The 17,988-nt window shown below is 31.0% G+C and overlaps 1 protein-coding gene across 7 annotated transcripts; it reads right to left on the minus strand.

Moving 5' to 3' along the window:
- Positions 1-928: 928 nt before the first annotated feature.
- On the minus strand, positions 929-17,951 carry LOC143232206 (transmembrane protein 218-like). 7 transcript variants are annotated; one of them, XR_013017432.1, is made up of 5 exons: positions 17,116-17,774; positions 10,007-10,280; positions 8,697-8,769; positions 2,354-2,453; positions 929-1,195 (listed from the first exon to the last, which is right to left on the minus strand). XR_013017432.1 is itself a non-coding variant. In XM_076467358.1 (4 exons), exons 1-3 carry the CDS (start codon positions 17,229-17,231, stop codon positions 2,397-2,399), a joined length of 246 nt encoding a protein of 81 aa, XP_076323473.1. In that variant the 5' UTR covers positions 17,232-17,951; the 3' UTR covers positions 929-1,195; positions 2,354-2,396. The 7 variants fall into 7 exon arrangements, 3 of the variants coding, with proteins under 3 accessions (XP_076323473.1, XP_076323472.1, XP_076323471.1); XR_013017433.1 differs by lacking the exon at positions 8,697-8,769 and having other exon boundaries at positions 17,116-17,854; XR_013017431.1 differs by lacking the exon at positions 2,354-2,453 and having other exon boundaries at positions 17,116-17,773.
- Between the last annotated feature and the right edge of the window lie 37 nt (positions 17,952-17,988).

The raw sequence follows: 17,988 nt of genomic DNA on the forward strand, positions 1-17,988 counted from the left end.
CAATATTTATGACACGTTTCATTAAGTAACTGTACGAGTCAAACATGGCACAGGTAGCTTAATTGTTGTATAAGGTATTTGTAATACTGTTGATGTCATCTTACTTGAAGTTTTTAAGTTTTTCTCTTTATGGGAATATTGTTGTCACTGGAGGGCTATATATTTCCAGAATTTTTTGTTGTGTGTTATAAATGGGTGGATAAAAGAATTTAAAATAAGTGAAAGCAAAAGTGATGATAAACTGTATAATTGTGAGCTTAGCTATAACAGATAATTTTTAAAGTGAAACTTTCACACTTTGGGTTCTAACAACACAGTAGAAGAGAATAACTTGTCCTGTCAAAGAGTGTTCTAAATTAATTGAACCCACCAGTGTGAACTTTGACAAAAATGATACAGTTATTTAAAGTTGTGGATACACCTGTGATAACCAAAAGTGTAATACTTTTTTTTTACATAAACTTGATTTGTTTTCAATATATTATTTAAAAACAAGTGAACTGTGTACTGACCATTTATTGATGAAATTTATCACCAATAAGCCACAGACACCCAATATAAAAAAACTTGGCCCTATACAAAGACCTGATACAGGATAGTTGTAGAACTGGTATGGGATGTAATTAATTTAGTTTGTGCTATTTTACTATCATATTCAATTAAGTTCAGTTTGATACACCCCAAACACATCTTTGAAAAATTGTTAAAATACTTATATATTTTAACCAGGCTTTACAGTAACTTGTATACATTCATGTGCAAATATCCCCCTAACTATTTTCCCTGTGGTACACATCCAGGTTAAACTGAATTAACATCACCACTACAGTGGATGGATCCACTAGAGAACAGGAGTTCACTCAAGATATCGATTACTTTTACTAGCTACGTTGATGTAAAATGAAGTAACAAAGCTGGATACAAAGTGTAATCCAAAATGAACAGTCTTTATTAGAACACAAAACACAAATAGGGCATGTGTATTTGCTCTTACTCATACGTGATGGTTTTCTTCTATGTTCACCTATTTGAGTTAAATATACATACACAGACCAGACTGAGTAAACGTAATGTTCATTATTATGTTAGAAACCTCTCTTGGACTCCCTGGTATTGGCATATGGAGAGTGTGGAAAGATTCTGCATTTGGATCTGATCTCCTATGTGCTCCCCATGGGTTCAACAGGCTTGTGATCTGCAAATTTTGGTTTTAGTTATTTATTACAAAAATTTAAGGAAGTACTAAAGTACAATAAAAAAATCGCAAGTAATTAGACATAAATGGAAAAGAAAAATCATGAAAGTCTTTGTTGTAATGTGGAAAATGAAGTTAAGAGCTAAAAGAGAGTAAATATTTTAATAAATGGTGTTGATGCTAATAGTGATAAACTCAACTTTGAAGAGGCAATAATATTATCTTGCATATATGAGGTGTATTATTATCTTGAAAAGATTAATATAAGTTTTATACTAAAATCTGCTCAAATTATTTAAGCAAAAGTTTTGGAAATCTATTTTCTTCTGGAAATCCTGAAAAGAACAAACAAAATTATCATTGAAAAACCAAGTCTGAGCCTTTTAAAACTAATCAAATGCTAGTTAACCTTGGTTGTATGTATAAAACATAATAATTTAACTATCTACTTCTCAGTCTTAAAACAAATAAGGTGATTAATTATTAGCAAGCTTAACCCAGTAAAAAAAACCCAACCACACTTGCAGTTTAATTTAGAAACAAATATTTTATACAATTTTTGGAATGATCTGCTCTATAAAGTAACCCATGACATTGATTTTTAACTGAAATACTGTTAGAATTAATAGTTTCAATTTGCTGCACATCAAGGAGAAGTACAAAATCCTTTACCTCCCTCTTTTTCATATATTGATAATATTTTCTGTCACAATAAAATTATTACTTCTATTGAGGTATATATGATATTATTTACTGGTCTGCTTCTTCCATTACCTCACTGATAATTTAAAAAAATATTGAAATAGCTCTTACTGATCATAAATTCTGATGCAATTTATGGAGAAAAAAAAACTATATAATTTATTACCTTTCATTGGTAAACTTTTTAAATAAATATAAATTTGAAACTGAGTATCTTAATACATTATGTAATAAAGTTATAACCTCAGCTAAAACAATCAAATATTTATGATTAACTTATAATTACAAACCTATACAAGAAATGACATGCTGTAATACTAGTTTATAAACTTAACTAGAATCAATACAACTGAAAAACATACTATAAAATGTTATTTTAGTAAAACAGTTTTAAAATACTATTACTTATATTAGATCTACACTTAAATATGCTTTATGCACTTGGTCAGATCTTACCACTATGTAACACAAATTTTGTTACTGGATAGTATGTCATTTCTTAATCTCTTATGTACAGAAAATGGCCACCATTCCCATCAAACTTTGTTTCTATGACCTGGATAATAAAATTTAGAAGTTAACCTATTTTCTATGTAAAAACAGGCAAATTTGCACATCTTCATTTACATAAGATCTGAATAAAACAACATATGAAACAAGATTTACATGCATTTATACTAAAGTTATACAAAAATGTTTAGAAGTGAGTAGTTTTTCGAGATTTGCGACTGTAATGTATATCACTTTCACGTATCAGCCTCCAAACACAGTCTCCCATCACATTTTTGTTATATGTTCCCAGGCCACAAAAGCAAAGTTTGAAGAGAAGAAATAGGTCTTTTCCATTTACTTTAGGAAATAACACTTTATGCCCAGGAACAAGTAAAATTTCTGTTACATAATGTTATCACACAATTTGTAAAGGTGGACATAAAAAAAAAAAAAGACCAAAGAAGAGTTAGAGAACCAATATCAAGAGCTGGACAGGTCCTTAACTGACAGAATGCACACAACTAGACAAGCATAGGACAGAGTGGAGGAGAGTTTTGCAGCATTTAAGTTGCCAAATGGTCATACTGGCATTAGGATTGTCCTAACTTGAAAATTTCATTCGTAGATTGGCAACAACATTTCTACACCACACTCTTGTGCCAATTTGTTATAATGATGTTCATTAATTATGAGAAGAGAAATACTAAGTTCTCTTACTAAACATTATGTTACATATAAATATTTCTTTTAAAATATATAAAAAATCTATTACTGAAGTTATTTTCCTTCTTTTATTCTCTTTTTTTCTCATAGCTCATTTTTTTTTAATATTGACCTGTTTCTTGAAATATTTTTCAGTTTTATTTGGTTTTAATAAACAATAATAAACAATAATTGTTTTAACTTTTAAACTTTCATTTCTTACATCTAAGAAATATAATATTTATTGAATTTATTAAAAATGTAAAGTAATATATTTACTCTTGGTTGAAATATACTCTTTATTTATAACTTTATTCTTTGAACTTTCATATTGTGTAAGTAAATGTGTATAAAAAACTGTTCTATTCATGATGATGAGAAACTGACTTGAAGTAAAAATGTATTCTCAATGACAGCTGGAATGGGTATTAGCACTTTAATTAAATTAATGTACAGAATAACATTTCGACCTTTTTAGGACATCAAGTTAACAAAGACGACCTAAGAAGGTTGAAACGTTGTTCTGTACTTTATTTCAGTTAAAGTGCTAGTATCCATATCAGCCATCTTGAGAATACAAATTCTTGTATTGCAATATTTTAAACCTTCTAAATGTTTATCAATACCAAGTTTTCTTATATGAAATGTTACATTCATAGAAGGAAAATAACCTTTGAAGTACTTAATCCCTTTCCTTGGTGAGCTTGATCTGTTGTTGTCAATGAATCATGTTCTTATAGAATTGTAGAGCCTACATCACTTACCATAATTCTCTACTCTAGATTTTATTTATATTCTGCTATCTTGTGATATAGCTTTTATTGAAAGTTGCAGAGATAATGAAATTTTAGTCTTATGGAAGGTATTTCAGAGGTAGGTATCATTTCACAACTCAATTTAATTCTAAACATTTAAACTTTAAATGAGATAGAGTTACCTCTAAATGCTAGAATATTCACATAGTAAGGAGATGGGAAGCCAATTAACATCAAAAGTAACTGAAAATATGAAACTACAAGTTACAGGGCATGAATGTAATAATCTACATTAGAATAAATATGTAGACAAATAGTTTGAGTAGAAATCAGAATAATATAAAAAATTGGAGAAATGGATTAAAGGAATTATGAATTCAGTGGACCAGCCTCATAAAAAACACTGGACATAAAGGATGCTCAGAAAAAAGTTCTTCTTAACAGAGTGCCTCTTTGCCTACATCACATTTTAATTCAGGCAGATAGGTCCATTATATGAGCAGCAAAGGTGTCTTGAACCTGTTAAGTTACTAACTAAAGTTAACACTGGAACACAGGTGGTGGCATTAACAGCTGGGTGAAATACCATGTTATGTTCCTGCAGTATAAATTCTCTAGAATAGAATAGTATGTTAAGAGAATATATGGCATACTTTAAGTTGTAAAGCAGGGGTGTAGATTTTTTACACCTGATGGGGGGGATGATTTTTGCAACCACTTGTGTGGACTGTTCAATTTGCAAATTGGTAATGTAATCTCTGATTACGTGAACCTGAAAGCTGTAAACATGCAATCACAGAGTAATCTTGTTGCCACGATACTTGCATGTATACTTAGGCCTACTGACTGATACGTACGAACTATCGCTTAGATCGAAAAGCTTAGAAGCATGCCTATATTAAAGATGTACATTTCGGCTACTAAAAAAGCCTACATCTAGGCCTAATTATGTAACTCGATTGGTAAGAACATGAGAATCATAAGAACAAACACACAATTTGTAGGCCTGTGATGCAATAAAACAATTCAACAGACCAAACTGTAGGGAGGATGATTGTATGCATCATACCCCCACCTAAAATGAAGGGAGGATATTATCCCCCCCAGGATCTATGCCCCTGTGTAGAATAATTACAGGTGGCAAGTAGAAACCTGAATTCTGAAGAAATAGTGATGTGATGAAGGCAGAAATAGTCAAACAATGCAGATTTGTTTCCATTTCAGCCTGCAAGATGTTCACTAAAGGATACCAAAATTATGAGGCCAAAGACTTCATAAATGAAGTAACCTTCATTTATAACCTGATGTAACCTGAAGTCAACATTTAAGATGGTCAGGAGCATCACGATAAATAAGACAGTTAAACTTAACACACCAACACATGGATGGTACAATGTATGAGGCACAAGAATTGCCATAATGTATAAATATGCTATGTCAATTCCCTCAAAAAATATGGTTACTGCAAAATAGGAACAACAATATAGACAAATAAAACATTCATCATAAGGAAAATTAGGGTCAGTCAGAATCGGAAATCCAAAAGGAGAAGAGAAACAATGGTTGCTCTCACAGCCCATGTTTCAGGTATGAAATCTTCCATAGGTACAAGTATAGAAGCTTCCTGAAAAAAAAATTAAAGAGTACAAGAAACATCAATTGCAAAAAAAACCTGAACATTTCCTCACTGAAGTTATAGTAACAAAAGGAAGCAGAGAAGATGGCAGAATGAACAGGTTACAAATGGTTTAAAAGAAGAAGCCAGACAACTGAAGAACAGAGTTAAATATCATTAAGGACAATGTCTAGGTAATCTTGGGATGCATAATGTAAAAAGAGAGAGAGAGAGAGAGAGAACCTGAAAAAATGAGGCTGAAATAGACACATGATTTATTTTGCACTTAAAGTGCCTGAGAAAGCAGCTCTGTAATTTGCAAGAGAAAGAGAAAAGCCCTTTATTGTGAAAGAGGTATGTAATCAGAAAAGCTAGGCCTGGAATTGGAAAAGTATCAAAACTGAATGCATTGCCATTGTGATTTTCTGAGAAGGTACTGTCACTGTGATTGCATCAGAGAAAGACACAGTATGTTATCAAGTCCAGCCATGCCTATTAATATGTGTCACCACAGTCAAATTATCTTGGTGCACTACAACAAAATGATAACAAAGAAAAGATCTCCTGACATTCATGTGAAATAGCCCAAATCTCTAAAAAGATAAATTTGAGAATGGGATATTTAAAGAAACTGCAAATCAAAAAGTAAGTACATTAAAGTGTCATCATTTCACAACACATCACTCAAGCCCTGGAGTGAGGCATCAGTAGAAAGACCCAGATCTAAATGAGGCAGAGAAAAAAAGGGCAACCTACAATGGGAAACTCACAAATAATCCACTTTAAAAGGTAACAAAAATTAGTAGGAAAAATTCAAAAAGACAACAGCTCAGAGAATAGACTCTACAAATGACACAAAGTTCCATTGACAGCAACCTGAAGATGACCTAAAAAGGTCAAAATATTGTTCTCTGTTTATTAATAAAAGTGTTAATACCCATACCAGCCATTTTAAAATACATTTTTATTTCAAGTGGGTTTCTCATCATCAAGAGTAACTTAAATAAGCACAGTCCGTGAGAATTGTTATATAAAGAGAAAACACCATTCACTTATCAGAAAATAGATGTTACGAAGGTGAAGAAGTATATGTACACCAAATGAGAGATTGCACAGCTAAACAGAAAAAGGCAAAAAATTCCTTAAAAAGTGTTAATTAGAAATCTTAGCTGAGAGAAAGAAAGAGCATGCTTAAACCAAGATTCTGATTTATGAACAATCCATTCCAAAGAAGAAATTCACTGGGAAGTTAAGATAATGCATGGTACAAATCTAATGAGGAATCCTATAATCATCCATGTAATGGTGACAATTAACACTGAATGTGTGTAGAAAACTATCTTATAGTTAGACTACATATATGTAGACATGGAGTTCCAAAGCCAAATCAAAAAGGAAGGGATATAAACTGAGACATCATTCCATGAAAAATGAACACAGGTCAATCACGACATGCAAATAATAATCATCCAAACACCTTGATGAAAAAAAAAAAAACTTTCATAAAATTGTCACTTATACATCGGCTGGCTGATTAACAGATGAATACCTTGCATCATAGTGTGACAGAAGCAAGTTCCAAATGAACACAAGAGTAGTAATGGTAATAGAAACAATAACAGTGAGCCATCAGTTATGGAATCCTTCAAAACTAATATGTGATCATTATTAAAATAACAAGGAAAATAACTAATAATGGTGAAGAAAAAAGAACGTCTCAAAACTATAATTAATTATAAAGTGGTGTATAAAGCAAAAGCTGGGTCACAATAAAAAAAAAAAAAGCTAGTTTCAATAGGTACCATAAACAAATTATCAGAAGATGAGAGAAATAAGAGAATCAAGTATGAAAATCATATCTCTTGAGTCATGCCACTACAGGTGTAATAAAAATAGTTTCAAAAAATTAAAAATAACCAATAGGAAAAAACAAATGAAATCATTAGATTTAACCTGACCCACAACTCAGTCTTCCAAAAAAAATAAAAGAAGATTGCAACTGTTACATACAGTGAGCATTAACATGATCTTGATACTAAAGAAATAGAGCAGGAAATTTATTTATTTATAAGCATAAATTACATCAAATAATATTAAGTAAAATTACTGATTAACCAAAACTATAATTAAACCAATTAATGTCACAAAAATAATCAAGCAGAGTTTCCAGTAGCTACTATTTTTGATTATTCCAGCTATCCAGTAAAGGAAGTATTGCCATTATGATTTTCACAATTACTTTCAATTAATTAAAGTTTGGTAAGCTTAAGCCATTGGTGCCACAATTATACTCAACTAACTGAAAGTGCAGTTTCTGATTATTCCAACTATCCAAGTAACTGAAAAATTGCCATTATGATTGTTTGTTGTTAATCACAAAGCTATATAATAGGCTATATGTGTTCAGTCCACACTGAGCAGCAAAATCTAGTTTTTAGCATTATAACTTTTATTTTTGTATTTTTTGCCATTCCATATAAAAGGGGACAATGACAATATAATTTGGTGGATTTGATTAGCAAAATCTGCTTAGTGTCTTCTTAACATTTATCATTTTAGCATGCTATGACAATAAAACCAGCAATAAAGATCTTACCTTTTTCTTAAAATACAGCCACTAATGAAAAAAAAAAAAGAGGTAAATGGTGTGTTTTTATTAAAATAATATATTTATTTAGCTTCAAACCTCAATATGTAATTGCACTATACATTGCATTTCATACACAAAACAGCTCCTAATATATAAAATAAAGCAAAACTTTAAAACTGCAAAAAAATTTCAGACACCTCAGCTATCACAAAATGATGGAAAACCAAATACCCAGAGAAAGAAGTGACTGGAAAATATTGCAACTAAACAAGGTTATCACAACTAATTTTTTCAAATTAATCCAGCTTATTAACTATCCTACGAAAATTGATAATTTTATTTTTTCTGTACAAGATTTGTACAGGAAACACATCAATTAATTTGGATGAATCAATAATGACTCTAGTGAAAAAGTCAGAAAATTTGGGTTAGTTTTGGAAATTATTTAGTTTACTATTAGTGTTTGGTTTAGTGTTGCTGACAACAAAAAAGAAGGCACAAGTAAGTTTTTATTTCTTATATGTATTCTTTCTTTATTATTGTAAAAGTAACTGAAAGGTAAAAATAGAAAGCTCTTCAGTTATTTAAAGATAAATTAGGTAAAATAATTAATAATAATAAAAAGAATTTTCATGAAGCACTCACAGCCTGGACTAGCTCACGGGTAATGTAATTTGACAGCATAACATGAGCTGCACATTCCCCAAGTGACTTAAACCTATAAGGCCAAATAGTACAAGATCATTCAACTTTAAAAACTTGTATAAAGTTAGTGTACAGAAAATAATGATAAAATATAATATTTTATTAAAAAAAACATTTGACATGTACTTAACACGAAAACCATTTTACACTTAGATTGATTTAAAAAAAAGACTTGGTAAAAATACCTCATTAAAAAACAGATTTGTATACAAATGACATGTAATGTTTACTAAAAGTATGCCATATTTCATGAAGATACACATGTTGTATTAAATGTTATAGTACTACAACAGCATTCAAATAAAAATGGTCAAGTGGTCAGTCATAGTTGTCTGTGTTATGGGTGCTAACCAGACTCATTCCAAATGTCATGAACAGATTGCTATAAATGTGTATGTAAACAATGTGCCTGACAAAGTGTGTGACCTTTTGGTTTTAATATTTGAGATAAAAACATCAGCTTTATCTTTCATATATTCAGCTGAAATGTTATGACACTTTCACTATGTTGTTAAAAGTCTCAAAGGCAACATACAACAGAAAGGAACGATTCACGCATAATGTTACACAAAGAGGAAAGTGATTCACAAATTATGATGCAAACCCCGATATTTTATTCCCTGCATAAGGATAACAGATTTTTTACAACATTTTGTAAAAATACTTGATTAGTTTAATGTGATCAATTAGTAAATTATACTAATTACTAGGCAGTAGTTAAAAATGTTAGTATACAATTATACAAACACTGAATTATTACAGTTGATACACAATCCCCCAATTTTGCCATGCACTTGAGACAAATTATGGAACATAAAAGAAATTCTGAAAATTCTATCAGAAAGAACCTCATAACAAACTGAATATTATGTCAATTAAAAGGAAAAAAAAATTAAATTACTGTGGAAATACACAAGTTGTGTAAGATTGCTTGATAATTTTACAGTAAGTCACACTGAAGCAAGAGAGTGAAAAAGTATGGGTAAAAAATGCATGTTTTACAACATATAAACAAAATTCAGAATTGTTTATTCAAAAGGTTTTGTTGACTGTGCATGTTCAAATGCAGGACACACTTAATATTTCAAAGATAATTTTACTTGATGTGAAACTATTTGGATGGCTGACAGTGAACAGTTTCATTAATTGTATTTGCACTGTGCTTCCAGAAAGACAGTTCTGAAGAAGGTTGTTTTATATCTCTACATATTAGTTACTTTAAGATTGAAATATTATAGTTAAATACTTACCACTTTTTACTGCCCACTCATAGATAGAGTCCATTGTTTAGACTGTTTAAGAGGTTTGGCAAACACAGGTTCCATCCAAGATGTTACAAGCACACATATTAATCCACCAACAAAGGATATACCCATGAAAATAAGAAGACCAACTCTCCAATAGAAGAGTCTGTCAAACATTTCAAACTCATTCTTTTCTGATGTATCATGCTGCTCACGGGGGATCAAAAACAGAATTACAGCAACAACAACCAAGACACAAATGGTAGCTAACCCTCCTGTTCTGTAAAAACAAGAAATATTAAAATTAATGAGTAACAGCTACAACAGTATACAGTCAGACAATAATGTCAAAAATATGCCTGAATATACATACAAATTAAAATTAATGTGTAACTGTCACCTTTTCAGTTTTGAACCAGATAAAACTTTGTTTTAGATCAGTAATTCATAATCTAAGTTCAAAAATGATAAATAGTTGCTGTACTGTAAACAGTTAAAAGTTTACAATACTGAGTAACAAATTTAATCCTTGTAATACAACTTTGACATAATTGGTTTTTGTTGTTTTTCTTCTAAAAGGTATTTTCACAATTTTAGTAAAAATAAACTGTTAGCTTTACTTAGTTTACAGACATTTCACTAAGAAAATATATTAACTTTTAAATTCTAATGAAACTAGGAATGTTACCAAAAATAAAGGAAAATTAGGGCAAGTTTTTAACTCAACATGGTTACTTAGACCAAAAAATGCTTTGTAACAGCATACTTGTTAGTAACAAATGAAATTAACATTTACTTACTATATCCAGATCACAAACTATCCTTCTCAAATAAGAACTCATTAGTTGCCATCTGTTTGGATACTGATGTTTTAAATTTACGTCTGGCAATTTTACCAGCATGAACAGAAGTATAATTTTCCTACAATGAAAATGTATTTCCAATAGATACTTACCTCCTCTCAAACATATAACTATTCTCTTTCAGTGCTGTTCTCCATATGCAGTTTTGTTTTTTGCATTCCACAAGCCATCCACAATTGTAGTGGTTCAATTGCATCTCGCATGTAAATCATCACATGACAACCCTCCACCAACAGAAGTATGACACATCCTCTTTTTCTATTCAACTCTACTAAACTATCAATTAAAGGTTCAGCAGAAAAGAAAGCTCCAGTTTTCAGTGGGGAGAACAATTGTAAAATGTGAAAGGTGGTAAGTATGTATCAGAAATATATTTTCAGTATAGGAAAACTACTTATGGTATGGTACATTACCTATATATACATATAAACTAGAATCCCACAATGAGAAGATAGAGAGGCATATTTGAAAAACACCATTTCTTGATGATCTTTATAGCTGTATTGTGACAGGCATGCTTTACTGCACGTCACAATGCTTCAGTGATTTACATTCAAATTTTTTATTAATCCACTTTTTGTTTGTGCTATAACAATTATTATATCCCAAAATCTAAGCTAATAATCCATATTTTAATTATATACAGGTTTCAAGTTCTTAATTTTATAAGGCAATATTTAAAAAAATCCTGAACTTCCTCTAGTATGATACATTTACTCTAAGTATCTTCATTTTATCCATCACCCCTCCAATAAGGGCAAAATTAAACACAATTTACTCACTATAAACTCATCATTGCTAATACAAACTATGATTTTTATAGCCTTCAATTCTATTTATTTACAGAGCTATCAAATAGAAAACCAGACCCCTCTTACTACACCCATACATCACATCATCTTTTTCAAAATATGGTAACAGTTCTCTCTCTCTTGTTTAATTCTATATTACCTATAAACAGTAGAAAGCTAATGTTTTTATCTATCAAATTATATATTATGTTACATTCTTTTCTGAATATAGAGATGTCAATTTCACTGTTAATACAAGCTTCATTCCACAGAAAATATAACAATTAGCTTGGATGAATTTGTAACAGCTCCTGTCACACAGAAAACCACAAAAGTATGAGAGTTATGGGAAATTGTCTACTTTTTGCATGTTATTAGTCTATGCTCTTTGGTGCATGACTTAATCAAATAAAAATTATTTAGTGCATTACTACACTTAGTGGTATTAAAGGAGGGTAAAGTGTCAAACAATTAACAGGAAGAAAAAGATGATTAAAATAAGCACTTTTTAATTACTTTTATAATAATAAATGAAGAATACACATGAACAGTAAGAAATAATGTAAAAACAGAGATTCTTTAGTTACAGTCAGATTAGGTAAAATAAATAATAATATAATAAAAATATTTCATAAGGCATGCACATGAGCAGCTGATGTGTAACATAATTTAATAACTTACCATAAACCTCTGCATTTTCCAAGTGATTTACATTTTATAATTTATCTTAAAACAGCTGGTATGGGTATTAAAACTTCTATTAAAATAAATAAATAAACATTTATTAGGATGAATTTTAATACCCATATCAGCATCTTGAGATACACTTTTACTTAAAAGTGGGTTTCTCGTCATCACAATTTATAATAGTTCAATGGGTAATAAAACTATAAAATATAAATATATTTATAGTGTTACAAGTTTAAAGCTATTTAGGGTAAACAAATTCAGTTTCAAAGTATAATTTGAAATTTGAAATCATTCTAGAAAGAAAAAAAGTAATTTAGACTTATTTCATTTTTTTTGTTGGTGGTCATGAGGTTGGTCAAATTGACCAACATTGTATAGAGCTAGGGTTGAGAAAAAAAAGAGATAAAGCATAAAGTTTTACCAAAAATAAACATATGAAATACATGTAGGATGTTTTAGGTATTAAACAAATGAATTTGATATTTTGTCATGAAAAATCACTTTGCATACATACTATGCAAAACAAGTGCTCAATATATTCACAGAAAACTCTTTTCTTAGTTTTTTTAAACAAACTTCACTAAAAATATGATTTTTTTATATATGAAAGACTTGTAATGTTTACTGAAAAACTGCCAATTTTTTGAGACATACAAATGATATTAAAAGTTAATAGTATCAACTCTATAAGAACTTTGAGTACAAAGAGGTCAGAAAGTTGATCAAATTGACAGAGCTCATACTGGGAGAATTAACAGAAAATCATAGTAAGAGATCACATCACATTTGTACCAGATATATTCTTCACCCAGTATAAAAAGAGGTTTGACAGACACTAGTATAAAAACAAAACAAAATAGAAACAAGACCTAAAGAGAGAGAAAAACAGTTGAATTTGAATTCAAACCACATGATGTCATACTCTTAATGTTGTTGAAAACAGTGTGTAGATGAATCCTCTACACACAGTTATGTGGTTGAAAGGTGAAATTGAATGTACTCCAAAGTGTAAAGTGGCTAGAGTGTGATGGACTACATACAGCAGGTCAATTCCAAGTGGTATTAGGAATATAACCTCTGATCTTTGGTAGAAGGCAGATTCACACCATCTTCACTTCAAGCTCAGTAGAACCAACACATATACTGTCCAAACTGATCTACAAAACAAGCACATTTCCACTATCACAACAAGCTATACATCCAGGAACCTGACATCTGAATGACAACAGTAAGAGGTCACACTGTATTTATACTCAGTCTGACAAGCACTCCTTGAGGAGCACCACCAGAGGGAGAACTGTCACCTCCTTCAAAATGATCTCCTTTGATTTGTATGATAATAAGAAAAATTGAGTGATGAGTAAGAAAAACACAGGAAACACATTTGAAGACTTATGTTAACTGGTCTTGCTCTGAACCCTAGATGAGTTACTTCAAACCCATCCATAAAATAGTTGGACTTGGGATCTCAACTGAATTGGTAAATTGCAATGTGACAGATCAGTCTACTTCTCCATCAGGACACAGGGATAGAAAATTTGCAGGGACCCAAAATGACCCCACAACAATGTCAATGGGTCTGTAAAAGGTCTCCTAGTCTATGTGGCCTTTTAAAATCGAAATAATCATTAAAAGCCTGACACTTCACATAAATTGATCTAAGAATTTCTCAACTGACCAGAACATAAGACAAACCATGTGTGGGCCTTTGCAAATTTATGAACACTGAGCATTCATGTACAATCTACAAAAATGTGACTACTAATGACCATACAATGAAGTTTTAGCTCTAAGACGTGTGCTAGTTGTCCTAGCATATGATGGATACAGCAAGCAGTACATTTACATATTGTGTATACATATTAAGCAATGTGTATCCCAGGTAGTTTATAGCCTTTCTTAAGGCTACTACAGTTAAGATACCCCACCTGATTGCACTGTCCTAAAGGACCTATACCAGTGAGCAGAGAATCCTCACGCAAAGCTGCTCATTGATCCATTGCAATATTGCAATTGGGGAGTGGTGCACAGTTAAAAAAACAAAGGAAAATTCCTTGGAAGATATTTTGGTTTGGAAACTTTCAGGTCTAAAGGGCTCAGGGAATTATGTTTCTTTATTTAAATACAAACTTTTAGATCATAGCTACAACATTTCTTGACTGATTTGAGATCTAATTACAGTCTTGGAGTCAGGTGCACAATTGATGTGTTCAACCACACCCAATATTTCATACATTAATTTACTCTAATCCTGCCTAAAATCATTCCATTTTGAGGGTGGGAATAGATTCTTTGAGTAATAAAATGAAATCAGGTATAAGCATGCTCCATGCTTGATGTGCAGGTGCACATAAATATAGCTAATAAAAGGAAAAAAAAAAAGAGCTCATAGTTTAATATAATCTTGCCTAAAAAAAATTCAACTGACACAGTTGTCAAGGTCCTTTTCTTTTCCAAAACACATGTTCATAACAAAATAAATTGGGATGTGTTGATACATTTAGCTTCCTTTCAATTTACATAACGTTTGCTATCTAATTCAATTTTCTGATAATCTCCCATGGGCAGATCCAAGAGTTTAAGAAGTAGGGGGATCCAGATGTCACTATAAAGATTTTCTCACAGACATAACAGAATCAAGTATTTTTCCATTATTTATATTACAATTGTATATTTCTCAAAGCTTCAAGAATAAAAGTTTGTATGTACATACAAATCTAAATTTCTTCTCTTAGATCAAATTACTTATACAGCTATCACTCTAGGTACTAATTCATCTCCCTGTTCTTTGAAACATGTTATCTTTCCTACACAAAGTAGGAACATCAAAATTAAACCCAGTATGTAAACCTATGCTTTATTATTGCTAAAAAATATAGTACCCCACTTAGAATAAAAACAATTCTGTAAATAAACTGTAATACTCAATTACCTCTTTCCAAAACATATAAAGCACTGGCCAAGTTTTCAGGTGTTTAATAACAATTATTGCACCTATATCCACTTTTGTTATACAGGTTTGTAATGATGCTCATTTTATACACAATATTCTTTTTAAATTTTCATGTTTTATGGGCACTATTTTACATTTGAATCCAATGAATCTAGTTTTTCCCATTCTAACTCTTCTTTTATGACTATGAAGACCTTTGGTATAACTGACACTCCCGTGAATCAACTTTATTGGCATCACTGGCAAATATGGAAATACTACTATCCCAAAAAAATGTTAAAATTATTCACAAAATAATTAAAATGTTCCCTGTTAGCTCCTCACCATTCAAGTTCTCCCAAATGGAAAGATGTTCTTTCATTACTACTATTTGCTTTTCATCACTACTAGCACAATGTTAATTTTATAATTACTACTCACCTTTCATAAGCATTAAACTTTGTTATTTCTTGTTAGGCATTAGTCCTCAGGAAAATATTTTATGCTTTTCAAAAATAACTTTTAGTTAAGCTTCTTTAATGTTTTATGACAAATAGTATCAGTATCACAAAACTTTTTCTCTACAAATTTCTCAGTTTTTTTCTAACAGTTTCTCACTTCAACATAAGAGAGAGAACAGACTCACCTTACAAGAACTTGTTTAGCTTGAATTCAATGTTCCAGAAATTTGTACAAAACAACATGTGGTAGCTCTTTTCAGCCATCCTTCATGTTGAATTGACAACTATGGAGATAATCTTATCTGACCAAATAGTATTAGTAAGATTTTAAAATCACTCCTGTACTATTATTGTGGATCAATGCACCCAAAATGTGGCAACAGATTGTGAATGTGAATCCTCAAATTGTTAATCTAAAATTTAGTTTGGCACGTTAACCACTAAGCTTCTGCTAGCCCATTCAACATTGTTTCAAAACTTTGTACAAAAATACCTCATTGAACTTATAATTCTTTTCTCTCATCAGTATGAAAGAAAATAATCATAAAAGTTGTCAAATCAACACAGCTTATTTCCAATAGCACAGCAACTTTCTGGATTTAATATTTTAATATTAATAACAGTGGAAAAATTTAACACTGAAAACTTAACATCATGTAAAGACAAGGGATCATTTGGTTCTTCAACACTGTTGTTGCACACCTAACCTTAAATAAAAATTTAAACCCAACTTTTAATTTATATTTTACAAAATTACAAGTTTCCATTTTAAGCTCTATAATTTTTTTAAGTGTTTGCCTCTATTACTTTCTGTGGCAACTTATTCTATTTGTTAATCACACTATTACTAAGTGCTAGAGAAATCACACAGTATGTCTCTTACACATTGTCATCAAGCATTCAGTTACCATTCACTCTTTAAAAATTAAAACATAATTTACTTGATGTAAAATATGTAATGTAATTTGTGCCCTAAGCCTGCTGTTGAACTCTTAAGTAAAAACCTCAAAAAACCTTCATTTTTAAGTGCAAGGAATAAAACGTTTAACAGTCAATGGTAGTAATTCATCCATGAAATGCTAATATATCTAACTTCTAGTTCCAAACGCTCTGTCTCAAGTTGTTGACTGGGTTTTTATTTTATGATTTGTCCAAATCTTTCCGAACCTACTTTGTTTTACGTAGCAACATGTCAACCACCCCTTTAATTTAGGCTATGTTAGGCGTATTTTTCATTTAGCTGTGTTCCACTGTATTTAAAATTTTAAAAAAATTATCATTAAAATTTTGATGAAATTACGCCTCGCGATAAATGTTTTTCGCAATGATTGAGCTAAAGCTCAAACTCAATAGGCTAACCTAGGCTTAAAATACTTACTTAGCTCCTGCTCTTTTCGTTCTAGAAACAGCCAAAAAAACAAACACTGCAAGAGACCAAATAACAGCAACAATAAATACACCCGGGCCAACACCAAACACACGTCCCGTTTCCATTCGTTGTTGTTATTTTGGGATTAAGATTCCTATTACTGCAACTATTAGTAAACAGCAGTATCGGTAAGTCAATGCTATCGAGTCACACTAAAGAACTTAACAGTTGAATTACAAAATGAATATTTCTACAGTATATATTTTTATCAATATGAAATAAGAGAAATGCTCGCCATATTTCATAATCAACCGTATAAACTCAAAAAAAAGGCAAAAAACTGTTTGTAAAATTCGATATTTTTAAACATTACTAACTGATGTGAATAACTGAACTTTAAAGCCTTGTCGAATATGGCACAGCGTTCATCGGTGGCTATGCGCTTAAATTAAAGTACTTGCAATAATCTATAGGCAAAACCAAGTACAGTAGTATACAAAGCAACCAATATATATTGAAGTGACCAACATCGAAACATTTTGACTGAACAGCCTGAACACTACAGCTAAATTCTTAATGATTATTTTTGTTTTGAATTTCGTGCAAAGCTCTCGAGTGCTTTAACCAACTAGCCATGTTGGGCTCCACCGAAACGGAAGAGAGTTCCCAGGAATTTTCATAATGAAATAAAGATGACCCCATGCTGAAGTGTAAAAATAGTGAACCTCTTGTGCAAACAAAATTCAGATGAAACACTTTATGCCCCCTGAAAGAGGGCCAAAGGCCACCTTAGAGGATTATCTTTTTTAGTCATTCACACCACAATATAGCAGTGTGTTGTCTCTCAATCAATCAATAGACGCTAAAATGATGTTACGTTAC

This window comes from Tachypleus tridentatus, chromosome 11, assembly GCF_004210375.1.
Source record: "Tachypleus tridentatus isolate NWPU-2018 chromosome 11, ASM421037v1, whole genome shotgun sequence".
In the NCBI taxonomy this organism is placed as follows: domain Eukaryota; kingdom Metazoa; phylum Arthropoda; class Merostomata; order Xiphosura; family Limulidae; genus Tachypleus; species Tachypleus tridentatus.

Bases quoted from the DNA above. Each gene is read 5' to 3' on its own strand.
- LOC143232206 (XM_076467356.1), bottom strand. From the start codon at position 17,231: ATGGAAACGGGACGTGTGTTTGGTGTTGGCCCGGGTGTATTTATTGTT. The intron at 10,281-17,115 runs GTAAGTATTTTA...TTGTTTTTACAG, and splicing joins ACGAAAAGAGCAGGAGCTAA to AACAGGAGGGTTAGCTACCA.